At 42.9% G+C, this 16,473-nt stretch overlaps 1 protein-coding gene across 1 annotated transcript in view; it reads right to left on the reverse strand.

The window, feature by feature from the left end:
- Positions 1–15,658, reverse strand: part of NFATC3 (nuclear factor of activated T cells 3) — a 64,920-nt gene extending 49,262 nt beyond the window's left edge. Inside the window, exons 1-2 of the mRNA XM_083370321.1 lie at positions 15,345–15,658; positions 3,108–4,230 (exon numbers count right to left, since the gene is read on the reverse strand). Coding sequence (XP_083226447.1) covers positions 3,108–4,230; positions 15,345–15,489 — 1,268 coding nt within the window. The 5' untranslated portion in view covers positions 15,490–15,658. The remainder of the gene's footprint in view (positions 1–3,107; positions 4,231–15,344) is intronic.
- Between the last annotated feature and the right edge of the window lie 815 nt (positions 15,659–16,473).

The following is a 16,473-nucleotide window of genomic DNA, read 5'->3' on the forward strand; positions in this document are numbered from 1 at the left end:
GGAAACACTGATGCACTATAACAACAGTAAAATGAAGGCGGAAAGAAAGCAGGCAAAACGAGCGTAGTTGGAACAAGCATGAAACAAAAATAAGCAGCTACTTCTGCGAACAGAAACTGGAGAAGATTAAAAAAAAAAGAAAAGAAAAATCTATCTTGGAAAAAAGAAAATACCCCTCCAACAACATCTGTGAAGAAAGCAATGCAAAGTTTCGATTCTTCTGCAACATCCTGGATTGTAATATTCCTTTTAACAAACAGAATTTAAGAGCCCCAATTACAGTATTAAGCAAGTTTGAAGCACATGGGTTAAACCAGGGGTCGGCAACCTCGGCTCTTTTATGACTCGTGGACTTCAACTCCCAGAATTCCTGAGCCAGCACAGCTGGCTCAGGAATTCTGGGAGTTGAAGTCCACGAGTCATAAAAGAGCCGAGGTTGCCGACCCCTGGGTTAAACTGTATGTTTCAAGGAACCCGAGGACAGTTAGCATAATCTCCATAAGTACGAGTAAAACATGCCATCTTTTAGCAAATGTGAATGCGTACTTATTATTTATGTGCACTTGTTTACAAGCTGAAAATAAGAGTTTCTAAGGCACACAAAACATGGCACTTGTAAAAGTGTCAATACCCTTTTAACCAGCAGTTTTGTATTGCCTTCTTTCTCAGAAATAATAGTTTCCAAATATCTCCTATATACTATAGCCAAGTGCCTTTCTATTCTTTTCCTAAAATTATTGTTTATTTTTCACACTCTTTATATGTAGAAAGGTTACAGCTTTGAAATATTCTTAGGTCTACCTACATGTTTGAGAGCTCCACAAAGACTTTCAATTATATTCAACTTTCAGAACTGTGAAGGCCTTTTAACATCTTTATTTCTTTTAAGTATTTCTGCTTGAAGGTATATTTCAGATCCCTGTTTTGCTACAAAAACCAACCTCTTTTCACCTTCATTTTTTTCCCACAGATAGTGGGACACTGAAAAGTTTTCCTTTTAACTATGACCTAAATGGATCTTAATTATTCCTTACAACTTTCTTGACTCCATTTTTACGTTGATATCAGTATTTTTATTTTTAAGGCTGAATAACTTACCCATAGGAATTCCACAAAATTGCCTTGATTTTTAATGTACTTTTTTCCAACTTTTATTTTCTGAAGACTGTGTTTAAATACAGCACAAATATGCAATCGTTATAAGAGAGGCTGATAAATTTATTCCAAATAGTCTACCTTAATTATATGCCTAATACTTGACATTAAAGGGAACAATCAACTGAGCTAGGGTACAGGTCTGTTCGCAGCATGGTTAATGAATCATATTGAAGCTAACATATTTTAAACGAATACCACGCGACAGTGTGATAGTGTGGAAGATTCACATGAATGAATGGGGTTTTAAGTTCTGAAAGTGAGCAATAAAAGTTACCTGAATTTATTTCTATGAATTTCCTAGATTAAAATACGAGCAACACTGGCCTTCAATGTGACAGCAATGTAACTCATCTTTTCCAAGCAGCAGAAACCAATTGCTTGAAGAAATGTGTTCATGCAGTTAAGTATATTCCCTCTCACCAAACCATCCTAGCATTCAAATGCAGAATCTCACAAGAATGAACCAAAACACAACGCTTGGCAAATTATTGCTTTTGCCTGCTAGTTATTGCAAGTTAAGAAAATATTAACCAGCATGCCAAGCATGCTGTCTTAGTATATTCTCGAACTCCAGAGAGGCTAAAACAAAGAGTCAGATTTCTAAGAAGCTTTCATATACTATTTTGAGATAGGGTCACTAACCCAGCTTATCCTAGAGAGAATTAGCAAGCACATTTAATCTTATTTAAGATCAAATGGCTACTCATCCTATTTCACACTTAGGACCTTGTATTAATCAGAATAATATAAGTAGGAAATTCCTGTGTCTAAAATCTATCTATGTAATCACTAAAGTCAATGTTGACTTCATGGCACATAAGCAATCAACCAATTAGTAACTATTAATTTTTAAATACTGCAATTGTTTATTAAATACACACATGCTTGATACATAGGAGTACAAACACAATTATTTATTTAGCTCGCTGAAAGTGACAACTTACCACATGACAAAGGAACCCTGTGACTATCTTGGTTGCAAATTCTTAGAATTTAAAGGTAGGTTCTTAGCTTATTTTAGAATGCTAAAGTTAGATGTCTGAATGCGTCACAGCCAAAACTACAATCGGAGAAATAACCAAACTTCCTGGGGCTTGTAGGAATTGCATCCTAATGTTTCTGGAAAGTGCCTTGTGAGGGAAGAACAAAAACCATCTTGTAAATTATTTTACTGTTAGTTTAATAACTGCAAAACAACAACAACAACCTTGGGCTCATGAGTATCTTCCTCACCCGGTAATGTCACATACACACAAAATTAATGCTTTCACTTCCGTATCAGACAAGAGTTGCTTCCAAAGAGCCAAGAGCATAAACCAGGGGTAGGCAACCTTGGCTCTTTGGTGACTCATGGACTTCAACTCCCAGAATTCTTGGGCCAGCATAGTATAGCTGGTTCAGGAATTCTGGGAGTTGAAGTCCATGAGTCACCAAAGAGCCAAGGTTTCCTACCCCTGTCATAAACAATTATTTGGAATTGGCTTTTTTAATGAAAGTATTAAGAATGATCGCAGGATTTCTAGTTGTCAAAGTATAGCAACAAACTGATTAGTAAAGAAAGCAAATGACAGCTTTTAAATATATAGCCATGCAGAAGATGCCAGAGCTGTTACAGTGAGTCACTGGCGTTGTTAAGTAAATTATGTGATGGTTAAGTGAATCTCACTTTCCCTATTGGTTTTGTCAGAAGCCAGCTGGGAAGTTCACAAATGGTGATCATGTGACCTAGGACACTACAGCCATTGTAAATATGTATCAGTTGCTTGCTCTCCTGACCCCGGGGATGCTGCATTTGTTGTAAGTGTGAGGACCGGTTGTAATTCACTGTAATTTCGAATGGTTACTGAAGGAATGGTTCTGAGTCGAGGACTACAGTATTCATCACATTGCGTATCAGCAGAAAGGCACAAAAATAGAAAATCTCATTTCGTTATCTTTAACCTACTTACCGAAATATAGGGGTATGGCCAGGCTTTGGTTTATTCCAGGTAAAGTGTGAAGGAACAGAAAGAAACTGGTCACCAGACAAATCTTTTTTTAACAGGTGCTGGGATACAGAGCTATCATCTATCGCAGTTTCGAGGGATGGAGAGAGACTGCCCGGGTCTTCAGAACCAAGTTCCGCTTTCCCAGATAGAATCGCGGTTTGATCCTCCGAGGTCTTCCTTGTTTTGAGAGGGATATCAGTATCTCCGCAACACTGGAAAGCTGAAAGGCCAGGACTGAGACCGTGGAGAGAGGAATTCAACCACGTATCTTCCGTAACGCTTCCCCGAGGAGAATGTCCTGGTGACGGAGCTGGGGAATGATGAGGGGAAAGGGAACCGAGGTAACAGATTTCAGCACTCGAATGTCGGCGCTTCCCACAGGGTGACGTCGGCCTGGATGACGGCCTGGAGGTTGGTCTTGGGCTAAGCCAATTCTCATCGGTGATACTAGTCCTGGGAGAATGACAAGGAGATTGTCTTGGGGACAAGGCGTGCCCAAATCCGTAGGACTGTTGCCAAGGATCATCAACTGGACAGCCTCTTGGAGAACCTCCAGGAGATGCCAGAGGTGACCCAAGGGTAAATCGGGCAGCAGCTTCGTTCAGTTCCGAATCCACGTCATCGTAAATGTGAGAGACCGACTCACAAGAGGAAGCGTCTGAGAACCAGCTTCGAGAGGAAATGCTGCTGGCCGGACTTGGGCTAAGGGATGATTCTCTGTAAGATGGCTCAAGGGGAAGATATAAGTGGTCCCTGGAAGGCCTTTCCATATATTCATTCTGAGGGCCATTGGTGTGCAATTCGCTTTCGCTGGCTTCTATTCCATGATGACAGTTTGGAGAGATAGATGTAATTTGAATACTGGGACATTCAAAAGGCTTGGGCCCACCCAGTGGGCTGTACTTAGATTCTGGTATTTCACATGTTCCTTCGTAGCTTTTATGACCCTGAAACTTAGCAGGTGAAGACAAAGGAGAAGGGTGTGTTTGAAATCCATGATATGGGATACAGATAGGGTGGTTTACCGACGACGAGTGGTCGACACTGAAAATGCATAACGACCCACAGTCGTCGGGTCCAAGATCTGCAAAAAAGAAGAAGAACAGAGATGGAGATTAAAATACTGTGCTGTCAGAATCTTGCTTTTTAAAGACATTTGATCTTCTACTTTTTTGCACTGCAAGACGACGTATTTATGGATTCAAAACATTTGTGCCCTGCTTTTCTATAAAATGTCTGGAATTTGCAATAACGTTCAAAACATTCAAATAACAATATATATATATATAGCAAAAATTGAGATACAGCATAGATGCTGAAAATCCAGGAACAAGCACAGTAATATCACTAAAAAAAGCCAGCCAGTACTATGGTTGTGAGCTCACTTGGCATGAAGACTAAACTGAACAATGGCATGGGTCAAGTTGGGGTAAATGAGCCCACCCATAACTTGCTCTCTCTACAATTCAACATCCTTCACAAAGGCCATCTCTGAAATCTAACTACTAGTACAGTAACTGGTAATTATAGATTGTCTTCAATTTACAGTCACAATTCAGACCGGAGCTGCTGTTGCTAAGTAAGTCACACCCGAGTTGGCAACCTTTTTGGCCATAGTTGTTAAGTGAACCACGAGAGTTGTGAACCCTGTGATTCTTACATGAGTCTGGCTTCCTCCACTGACTTTGCTTGTCAAAAGCAGCTGGGAAGGTTGCAGAGTGTGCCCATGTGACTCCAGGATACTGCAATCATCATAAATATATGCCGGTTGCCAAGAGCCAAATTCTGATCACATGACAGTTGGGGATGCTTTGAGGGTTATAATCCTAAATCTTTGTGATTTGAACTGCATAAGTTGATAATTAAAACCTTTCCATTAAATTGATACCTCTCTAATGGTAGAAAGCAAAGAGGAACTAAAGAGCCTTTTGTTGTGAGGGAAGAAGGAGAGTGCAAAAGTTGGCTTGAAACTTAACATTAAGAAAACCAAGATCATGGCATCCGGCCCTCTGAATTCCTGGCAAATAGATGGGGAAGAAATGGAGGTAGTGACAGATTTTATTTTCCTGGGCTCCAAAATCACCGCAGATGGGGACTGTAGCCAAGAAATTAAAAGACGCTTGCTCCTGGGGAGGAAAGCAATGGCAAATCTAGACAGCACACTAAAAAGCAGAGATGTCACCCTGTCAACAAAAGTGCGTATAGTCAAGGCTATGGTCTTCCCAGTTGCAATGTATGGCAGTGAAAGTTGGACCATAAGAAAGGCTGAGCGCCAGAGAATTGAGGCCTTTGAACTATGGTGCTGGAGAAGACTCCTGCGAGTCCCTTGGACTGCGAGGCGATCAAACCGGTCAGTCCTGGAGGAGATCAACCCTGACTGCTCTTTAGAAGGCCAGATCCTGAAGCTGAAACTCAAATACTTTGGCCACCTAATGAGAAGGAAGGACTCACTGGAGAAGAGCCTAATGCTGGAAAAGATTGAGGGCAAGAGAAGAAGGGGACGACAGAGAAGGAGGTGGCTGGATGGAGTCACTGAAGCAGTAGGCGTGAGCTTAAAGGGACTCCAGAAGAGGGTAGAGGACAGTAAGGCCTGGAGGAACGTTGTCCATGGGGTCGCAATGGGCCAGACACGACTTCACAACTAACCACAACAATTAAATTCAATATTTAAGGGGAAAGCACTTGGTAAAAGGACATAGGGCAATGGCTTCTGACCATGATTCACAGGCCACCCGTATGTTCATAGATAGTCAAGTTTTTTGTTTTGTTCTTAGCTTATCACCGCTTATCTGGCTGTAGCTGGTGAGTCTCAGATTTTTAAGAAAAGACAAAGATAATCCTATAAGGACAGAATAACTGGATAACTTGCATACTGATTTTGATAAAGTGGCCAAGTTCTATGCAGTCACCACCACAGTAGCCATTGGCCAAAACATATCTAAAAGGCACCATGGAATGGAAATATGGCATTAGGCTACCTACACACACAACATATTCCTTATTTCAGTTACAAAGATGCTAACAAAATAGATACGTTTTGTTTTCTATAAGCTCCCTGAAGAGGTTACTGGAGAAGTGAAAAACTCCTGCTGGTTCATGACATGCTTTGCAAAGTGACAGGCAGGAAGGTTGTTGAATAAAGAAACAAAATCTTTAGCAACTGCTCAGAAATGTCGAGATAAAGCTCTTCTCATCTGAAGCCCAGTGCTCTTCTCCAGCAAGCTGATTTTCAAAAGGATTCAGAAACCTTCTCAATTTTTCACATCCAATTTCTATAAAGCCATGGTTATCTTGAATCATCCTGTCTACAGAAGCAAACTATCATGTGATAGGGTTTGATAAACATCAGACCGCTGTTCTTGCAGACTATGCCACTTTCTCGTGCCTTAAGTCCTTTATCAAGATCAATTCACGTATTTGTGCCTATCAGCAGCCTCGGTATCAAACATGCCAGCTGTCTTTCTCTGTTGCTTTAGTTTTTGCTCACCCTTATTTTTGCAACCATTTTTTTCTCTATTCCCCCCCCCCCAGAAAATAGAATTGGGATAAGCAGTGAAATTCCTAACTATTGGAATGGTACCAATTATTCATTGGTATATAAACAATAAGGTAAAAGGTAAAGGTAAAGGTTCCCCCGCACATGCGTGCTAGTCGTTTCCGACTCTAGGGGCCGGTGCTCATCTCCGTTTCAAAGCCGAAGAGCCAGCGCTTGTCCGAGGACGTCTCCGTGGTCACGTGGCTGGCATGACTCGACACCAAAGGCGCACGGAACGCTGTTACCTTCCCACCATAGTGGTCCCTATTTTTCTACTTGCCTTTTTACGTGCTTTCTAACTGCTAGGTTGGCAGAAGCTGGGACGAGTAACAGGCGCTCACTCTGTTACGCGGCACTTGGGATTCGACCCGCCAAACTGCCGACCTTCTGATCGACATGCTCAGCCTCCTAACCCACTGAGCCACCGCGTCCCTATCATTTAAACAATAAAAACCACCAAACAATCCTGAAAGAAGGAGAGAATATCTTTCTTAATAAAATGATAGATTTGAGACCACACAGTCCTATTTATAAATACTAACAAAAGCTGAAAGTGTCAAAAGAATTTAATATGCCTAATAGACAACTTTTCCACGCAGGCAATGATGCAAGTACATCCAAGATGAGAAAAACGTAGAAGGAAGTAAAGAAGTCACTCCAATAGTAGTATTCTATTGCAGAACTCAACCTTCTAGCAAGATTTCAGTACTCTAGGTAAAATGCCTAACATACAGTAGTAAATTCTGCACAGCATTTCTGCTAAAACCGTTTTTGCAATAGTTATTTTGAAGAAAGCAGGGGGAAATAAATTAATTCTTGCCCAGAAGTCTAAAAGAAGACATTCGTGGATTATTTGTAGATATATATCAAGAAATGGCTTGTTGTGATGGCACTTTGCGAATAAAATCATAAGACATATCTGTCAGAAACAAAGTTATGTGGCTTTGAACAAAGTGTATAGAGAGATGTTTTTAATTTCTTATCCTCTTGCATCTACAAAAAGCTGGGCATAATTTTTTTAAAAAGAGTATTCGGGCTACAGTAATGTTAAATTAAAAGGTGCTATCAAAATGGACCCAGCAGGATCTCCCACTCTCTTCTGCCAATGTTCTCAAATATCACGATCAATTCTTAACGGTTTAAGAGCAATTGGCTTTGACATGGGCATCCAGCAACTGTCTTTCCTTAGTGCCAGCTAGCATAACATTTAGACCAGGGGTAGGCAACCTTGGCTCTTTTATAACTCGTGGACTTCAACTCCCAGAATTCCTGAGGAATTCTGGGAGTTGAAGTCCACAAGTCATAAAAGAGCCAAGGTTGCCTACCCCTGATTTAGAGCAAAGGGACATCAATTCAAGAAATATACATTGGCTGGTGCTACTTTAAATAAAGTCTCACCAATAAGCTGAGGGGAGGCACGTAAACATTTGGATTCGGAGACCACTAAAAACAACGGTCCCCACTGCTTTAGAATCCTGCATGATTCTAGATCTCATTAATTGAGAGAACTGCCTTCTGGCATGTTCATCTGCCCATTCAAGCAGGTCAAACTGCGTCAACTACTTCCAGATCCCATTCCATAATTTGGGACTGGGCGTTTTCACTCACTGTCCTCACGTTTTGGAATTCCCTGATTTTGGAGACCTGCCTGGCTCAGTAGATCGGTCAGGATCTGATTGTTCCATCAAACACAGGAAGAGAATATACTGTGGCTGAAGGCTGGAGTGTTAACAGGCACGTGACTTTGTATTTCCTGGTTTACAACTTTTAATACCGGAAATTTTTGTTTATATCTGGGGGGGTGGGCATTCATTATTCTATACAGCTATTCTTTTGTATAATGATTTTGATGGTAAGCTACCCAGAACCTGAGGTAATACATGACATACAAATACTGCAAAGTAAATAAATTCATTTTTATTTATTTTTATCCCACCCGTATTATTTTTACAAGTAACTCAAGGTGGCAAATATATCCAACACACCTTTCTCCTCCTATTTCCTCCACAACAACAACCCTGTGAGGTGGGTTGCACTAAGAGAGCAACTGATCCAAAGCCACCTAGCTAGCTTTCATAGCTAAGGTAGGACTTGAACTCATGGTCTACCGCTTTCTAGCCTGGTGCCTTAACCACTTGAACAAACTGGCTCTTTTAACTTAATGAACTTTTAACGGCAACACCTTATTCTGCTGATACAGGAGAAAGCCATTCAGTCTTTGGAGACAATCGTTCAAACCAGAGAAGTTTCTTGTATTGACTTGGCTGAAAATATCTCCTCTCCATTTAATAAACAACACTGTTTTATCAATAAAACATTAAAAGAGTTTAAATTCATCAATAATCTCCATCCTGTTCACAATCATTCCAAAAGGTATCACGTTTCATAAATGTCCAGAAAATATTTAAAATGTGGCACTTGTGAATATGAGTTTTCAACAATAAGAGGCTCCACCTAGTTGCTGACTAAATTAGCATCAACAGAATTATTATGTTCTTAAAACTGCAAGTTATTCAGATTTCACTGTAGGGCACAGAGACTAAGAAGAAATAATAACTAATATTCGTTCAGTGACACATCTGCTCTGCACAGTAATAGCTTTTAAAAAACTGTTAATGGCAGCACAGCTCCATCTAGAACCAAATGTGATCCCTATAAAGAAGAAAGTAATTGAGATTAAATACAGTGGAAGCTATTTTCTTCTCCTCTCAGCTGAAATTATCTGAGGTGGAGCAACAGAGTGAATACCGGAATCCATTTACATGGCTCATACTCCATTCTAAATGAGAGGTCCTTTTGATGCTTCGGTTTCAGATAGCACCGTTTGCCAAGCTTAATTTAATATGCTATTTCAGGTACAGACAAAAATACAGTTTGGACAGCAATTGTTGCAAATTTGTTTTAACTAAACATGAGGAATCTTCTATGCTTTCAGAACACCAAGAAGCTTTATATAACAAAACCTAAAATGAATCAATGTACTTTTGTCAGTTCTGTTAAACTGTCATTTAGATGTACGTGCAAAGGACTTATGGATTTTTTTTAAAAAAAATCAAGCAGATAATAATAGATCTGCAAACAAGATTAGCGTTTGAACTGATTCTGCTTTAAGTCAAATAGCTGCACTAAGAAAATCAGTACAGATTCAACTACAATAAATTACAGCTTGAATTTTGCAAAATGTCTTAATAGATAAAACCATTTTGAAAATGTATTAGCATCAGCAGCTCTGGCAGTAATGGGGAACTTTCTAGACATCATATCTTTGAAATTTCTACTGATGGGACTAGGAGAGCTGCCCGATTTTCGCAGCAGTATAAATTTCACATCCAATATAATTACACTAAGAACATATATTTAACAAGAACAAAGCAACACGTAAGGCTTGGTAGCCCAGTGAGTAGTTATCAGTTTAGACACAGTGACTAAAGTACTTAGATTGCCTTTCTATGGGCTTATAATGTCACTATATGCAATTTATTCATGCCTTTTTATTTGCAAGATGGAATCTAAAATTCTGGGTATAGCATCCAGCAATCATAAATCCTTTCTTCCTAAGTATGCCTCTAATTCAATTGTATGTTCATATGAATTTAATTCTGTGTCCTCTGGACAGCCAGTCTGTGCTGGAAATAGAATTTCCAAATTCTGGAATTTTTCTGATTGTTAGTTATTTTGAAACCTGTGAGTACCAAAACAGTTCAGTTTTCGGTAACGGCTTCCATCTAGATACATCTTAACTTTGCTTATTCCCACAAGTTCCTTTCCAACACACACTTCCTGTCCACACAGTCAGCAGGTGCACTCTAGAATTCTGGGGGAAAAAATTAAAAATAAAATTAAGCTAACAAGGCAAAATCTGATGAGAAAAACATTTGCAACATTACTAAAAATGCTAGGGGATATTACAAAATAGCTCAAGCGTGAAGATGATGGGGAAATCACATCACTAACAATAGTTACGTGTCACGCTATTTTCAGCAGACCGCCTGCAATAATTGGTGGAAATATATAAACGCAGGAATTGAAGAATGGTTTCAACATCATCCTTTGAAGGGGGACATTATGTCAAGAGTAACTGCCAAGGAAAGAATGTGGACCATATGTACTAAATTAGAAATAAATGTACATTGGCCAAGCAAGAAACTGCATAGTTACAGAGCAAGATGCAAAACACACAGAACCTACATAACAAACAAGAAAACCATTCAGAAAAGTATTTTAACAAATGCTACTAATTCAGGCAAGGAGTACTTAAAATGTCTTGAGAAATGGATATAAATGAAATACATTTTATCTTAATTTACGCAGAACTAAAACACTCACGTCTGACTGGCAATAAAAACCCAGATGCTATTATTGCTATTTCATTCAAGCATGGCTGAGTTGACATTCTCAAACTGCAGTTTTTTGACTTTGCTCAGAACCCCAGTGAAACATCGATCAATTTTTTTAATCAGACAGTACCTTCTTTCCCAAAAGCATCGTACATTTTTTTGTTTTCTATCTTCAATAAAGTCTTTTGCCCTGATGTTTGCTTTTTGCAGGCATCCAGGGAATGTTTGTTGTATTTTAAGGGCACAGTGGTTATTTAAATCACAAGATCTCAAACCCTATTAAAGGCACCATTTAATTCTTTAGAAACACATCATTAACGTGCACATAAAAATACACAAGGATCTGTTCGGGGTTTTTTTCAAGTATTTGATGTTCAAGAAAAGCACAAACATTTAAATCAAAGTTTCTGCAACAGAGGCATACATAACTATAATCTTTTTTCATTCTGAACTATTTTTTAATCCTAGAAAAATGTTTCAATATTAGTAGGGCTAGCAGCAAGAATATTACTTATAGTCTTACACTGCAGAAATTAAGACAGGGACTTGTCAAAATAATCACCTCTAGAACACAAGGCAGTTTTTATATGTTACAGTAAGCCATTCTCTAAAAATAAATCTGCCTCAGGAGCCTATAAATTTGCAGGGAGGTCCCCAGCTAAATGTCAATCCCAACTCTTATATACCGGTACACTTGTGTTTATTTCCTTTAGTACAAGGTAGGTCTTTTTTAATACAATTAACAGGCATTCGGTGCTACTGAAATTATGTTGTGAATGTTTTTTAAGCATTTTAAAGTTTCTGCGTCCCTGATAAGGCCACTTCCCATTTATTGGGACGGGCAGAGCGAACAGATGTAATACCAAATTCTTTGGACAGCTGATTCAATATGCAGACATCTATTCCCTGCTCTTCAAGGCCCTTGTACACTTCTATACTTCACAGCAAGGCAATAAATGACCACACAGTTGTACATTTCCACAAAGCCCAGACGAGGCATTTAGCTTTGGACAGTATCTCCAGGCTTTTGTTTCTTTTTTTTCCTTAGTAACACAAATCTTTGGTTTCATATATAGGTTTTTAATTGCTTATTTCTGTATGCCATCATAAGACCTGAAAGGGAGAATGGCCATGAGCAGGCTGCTCTGTCCTGCTTTCTGTTAAGTCCAGTCTTTGCTTGTTTAGAGCTGCCAAGACCACACACACACACACAAACACACACACAAATTACATCAGGAACCCACGTCCATTATCTACAATAAAATGCTTCCAAAAACCAGACCTATCCCTACCAAGTAAGTTTCCAGCAATTCACCTCATTCATCAATGGTATTCTAAAGCCAACAGACATCTGTTTTTGAGGTTCCTAATGAAAATATTGCAGTACAACTTGATATAACTTCACACAAGCACCAACTGCTCAGAGAAAAGCCAGCTGCAGAATTTCCAATTGAAAATCTTGCCTGATAGCCTAGGTAAATCATTTGAGATCTGCTACCACTTCCTTACCCTTGCCAAGAAAACCGTCTGGTGTTCATGAAATCACCAGGTGCCAAGCCTGACTTTTAAAAAAAAACTATTTTTTTTCTATTACTAAAGCCTTAGCGATGTATTACTACCAGATTTTGCATACATGCAACGGTAGAGACAACCTGCAACTAAAAAGAATCAAGAGTTTATCCTAGTCACTATCCTAGTCTTTTTTTGAAGTTCAGGTTGCTGGCCCAAATGCCTTTAAAATAAGCTAAACACCTCCAACCAATACTAAGAAGATTTGCTTTGATGCTAAATTGAATCCTTGACAATGAAGAGGATCTCTTGTGATAAGACTAGGAAAAGATGTGACCCATCCCTTCCTAGTTACTGTATCTGTAGCAATACAAAGTAAGAGGAACCAATATCCTGGTTTAGTTTAAGGCAGACATGTCAAACTCGCCATGTCACGTGACGTCGTGCGATATATCGGGACTGTTTGGCCATTGCCGGCAATGGGGTGGATGTAGCTTCCGCGTGACGCATCTGGCAGTTTGACACCCCTGCTTTAAGGCGATTTACTAGATTCAGTAAAACAGTAGCATCTTTATTCTTATGAAGCCCACTGAACTCCAGAAAAGGGTATACTTTCTGTCCCTAAAAATTCTAAATCATTCTAAATCACAGGGAATATCTCTCTAGGTCTTAATAAGAGTCCACACAGTCACGATGTAGCACATCTTCAAATCAAAACATTTGAATATGCATTCTCATCTTTGTTGACTGAGTCCCAGACCATCCAGAAGTCCACTTGGAAAGTCCATCAGATTTTAAATACACAGGAGAAATAAGTCTCATCCCCTTTTGCTTTTTTTTAAAAAAAATATTAACCCTTTCTGAAAGAGTCTCAACTACCCAAAGTCCAATTCTAAATGCATATTAAAATAAGCCTCATTTCCTTTTTTTTTAGTTTTTTTTAAAAAATACATTAACCCTTTCTCACCGAGTCTCAACCCTCCAGAAATTCATCAGGTTCTAAATGCAGGTTAGAAATAATCCTCATTCCCTTTTTTTTTTACAAAATGCTTTTTATACATTAACCATTTCTGAAAGAGTCAGAAAAGTCCCTCATATTCTAAATAATATATTTGCTTTTTTTAAAAAACAAAATATATAGATTCACCCTTTCCAATCCAAGTCCCAAACGCTTCACCTGCCTGGTTTTTGAGGTGCTTCGGATGAAAATACTGCAGTACAGTTTGCTGTAACTTCACACCAGCCCCAACCGCTCAGCGAAAAGCCAGCGGCAGCATCTCTGATTAAAAATCTCGCTCGATAGCCCCCCCACCCCCCACCCCCAAAAAAGTAAATCACTGGAGATCTAGCACTGATGGAAGTTAGCTAGGTAGGGTCATGAAATGTCTGCAAGAAAAACGAGCACCAAGGGGATTTCCCCCCACCCACCCCAATTTCAACCCTGAGCCACAACTACTCTCTCCTCCTCTGGTACCCTTTGAGATCTGCTACGGCTTCTTCCTTACCACCTGCAAAGGCCACGGGATCCTCCATGCAGGCGGGGGAAAAACGAAGCCTCCTTCCCTGCTCTCTCTCCCAGGCAGAGCGAAGGGAAGAAAAACAGAGCCAAAGGGGGGGGGAGGACGGAGGATTCCAGCCCCTTAACCAAAGGGTAAAGGTCAGGAGGCTGTCAGCCCACCAGGCATGGGGGGCAAACGAACACCCCTCCAGACGGGGTGTGTGTCTGTCTGTCTGTGTGTGTGTGTGTGTGTGTGTGTCTGTGTGTGTGCCCACCAGGCATGGGGGGCAAACAAACACCCCTCCAGACGGGTGTGTGACTCTGTGTGTGTGTGTGTGTGCCCACCAGGCATGGGGGCAAATGACCACCCCTCGAGATGGTTGGTGTGTGTGTGTGCCCACCAGGCATGGGGGCAAAGGAACACCCCTTGAGATGGTGTGTGTGTGTGTGTGTGTGTGTGTGTGTGTCCACCAGGCATGGGGGCAAATGACCACCCGAGATGGGGTGTGTGTCTGTCTGTGTGTGTGTGTGTGTGTGTGTGCCCACCAGGCATGGGGGCAAACAAACACCCCTCGAGACAGGGTGTGTGTCTGTGTGTGTGTGTGTGTGCCCACCAGGCATGGGGACAAATGACCACCCCTCAAGACTCTGTGTGTGTGTGTGTGTGTGTGTGTGTTTGTGCGTGCCCACCAGGCATGGAGGCAAATGACCACCCCTCGAGAAGGGGTGTGTGTCTGTGTGTTTGTGTGTTTGTGCGTGCCCACCAGGCATGGGGGCAAACGACCACCCCTCGAGACGGTCGGGGTGTGTGTGTGTGTTTGTGTGTGAGAGAGAGAGAGAGAGAGATGGCTTCAGACAGCTCTCTGCAAACACGAAAGAGGGAAGGAAGGCTCGACCGTCCCATCCCGGGCTCTCCTCGGCCACGGATCCTCTTGCAAGCCCCTCTACCTCGCAGGGCTCCGGGGAAGCGGGGGGGGGGGCGGCCATATGCCCCCAGCAGGCAAGCTGGGAGGCAGCCGAGGGACCGACCGGCGGGAGGCGAATGGGGCGAAACCCGCTTCTCCTCCTCCTCCCAGCCAGACACGCGAGCCAAGTTGCACGTCTGAACGCGCGTTGGGCGCTCCCACCCCCACCAGGCGGACCGGGCTGGGGTGGGGGGTGTGCGCGGGGTGGGGTGGGGGGGTAAAGAGAAGCATTTGAACGCTGGTTAACCCTCCCCTCCCGGCTCCTCCGCCAGCCGGGCTGCGGAGCATGGGAGTCGGGGGTCCCGCCGGCGTTTTCTCCTCCGCCCTCCCCACGGCCTGCCCGGCTGGGCGCACCTGCTGCCGAGGCGGCGGCGGCGGCGGCGGCAGGCCCCGGCGGCTCGTGCCCTTCCTCCTCCTCCTCCTCCTCCTCCTCCTCCTCGCCGAAGATGAGCCTGAAGTCGAAGTCGTCGTGGGCGCCGCCGCCGTTTGCCGCAGTCATCGGGGGGCGGGTGAGGAGCCCGGACCCCGCCGCCGCCGTGGTGGTCGTGGCCGTGGTGCCGGTGCCGGCGGGACCGGGCGGGCCGCGCTGCCCCGTCAGGGCCGCCTCGTCGCACGCGCGGGGGGCGCTCGACCTCCTCGCCTCTCCTCAGCGCCCGCCTGTCACTCACCCGCCGGAGGGGGGAGGGGAGAGAGAGAGAGAGAGAGGCGCGCAGGCCACGCCCCCAGCCCGTTAGCGGCCGCTCGGCCTCTGATTGGCCGGCCCGGCGGGGAAGGGGGCCGCAGAGCGCGGCGGTCGAGCCCTCACCTCCGGTTCTCCGTCGCAGCAGCGCCCGGGAAGATCTGCCTTCGCTCCGCTCTGGGGAGAGGAAGCGGGAGGGAAGAGGGGCAGAAAGTGTCGGTGGGTGAGTGGGATGCGTGGATACAAATATTATACAAATAGAATAAATAAGGATAAATACATCTGCGCTTCTCGCCCTTTGGGGGCGGGGGGGAGGTCAGGGCGTTCGTCGGAAAGGTGGTCCCGCGTGTTTGCCCTAGACCGGCGTTTCGGAAACTCGGGAGATTTTAAGATGGAGGGGGCTCAACCACCACACCCACACACGCGCGCACCCCAGACTGTGCAAAGTAGAGCAATTAGGATGACTAAAGGCCCGGAGGCTAAAGCATGTGAAGAACGGTTGCAGGACCTGGGTATGTCTAGTCCAGGGGTAGGCAACCTCGGCTCTTTTATGACTCATGGACTTCAACTCCCAGAATTCCTGAGTCAGCATAGCTGACTCAGGAATTCTGGGAGTTGAAGTCCATGAGTCATAAAAGAGCCGAGGTTGCCTACCCCTGGCTCTAGTCCTAATGAAAAGAAGGACCGGGGCTGACGCGATAGCAGCCTTCCAGTCTTTGAGGGGCTGCCCCAAAGAAGAGGGAGTCAAGCTATTCTCCAAAGCGCCTGAAGGCAGGAAAGAAGCAACGGATGGAAACTCATCAA

This window comes from Vipera ursinii, assembly GCF_947247035.1.
Source record: "Vipera ursinii genome assembly, chromosome: 10".
In the NCBI taxonomy this organism is placed as follows: Eukaryota; Metazoa; Chordata; class Lepidosauria; order Squamata; family Viperidae; genus Vipera; species Vipera ursinii.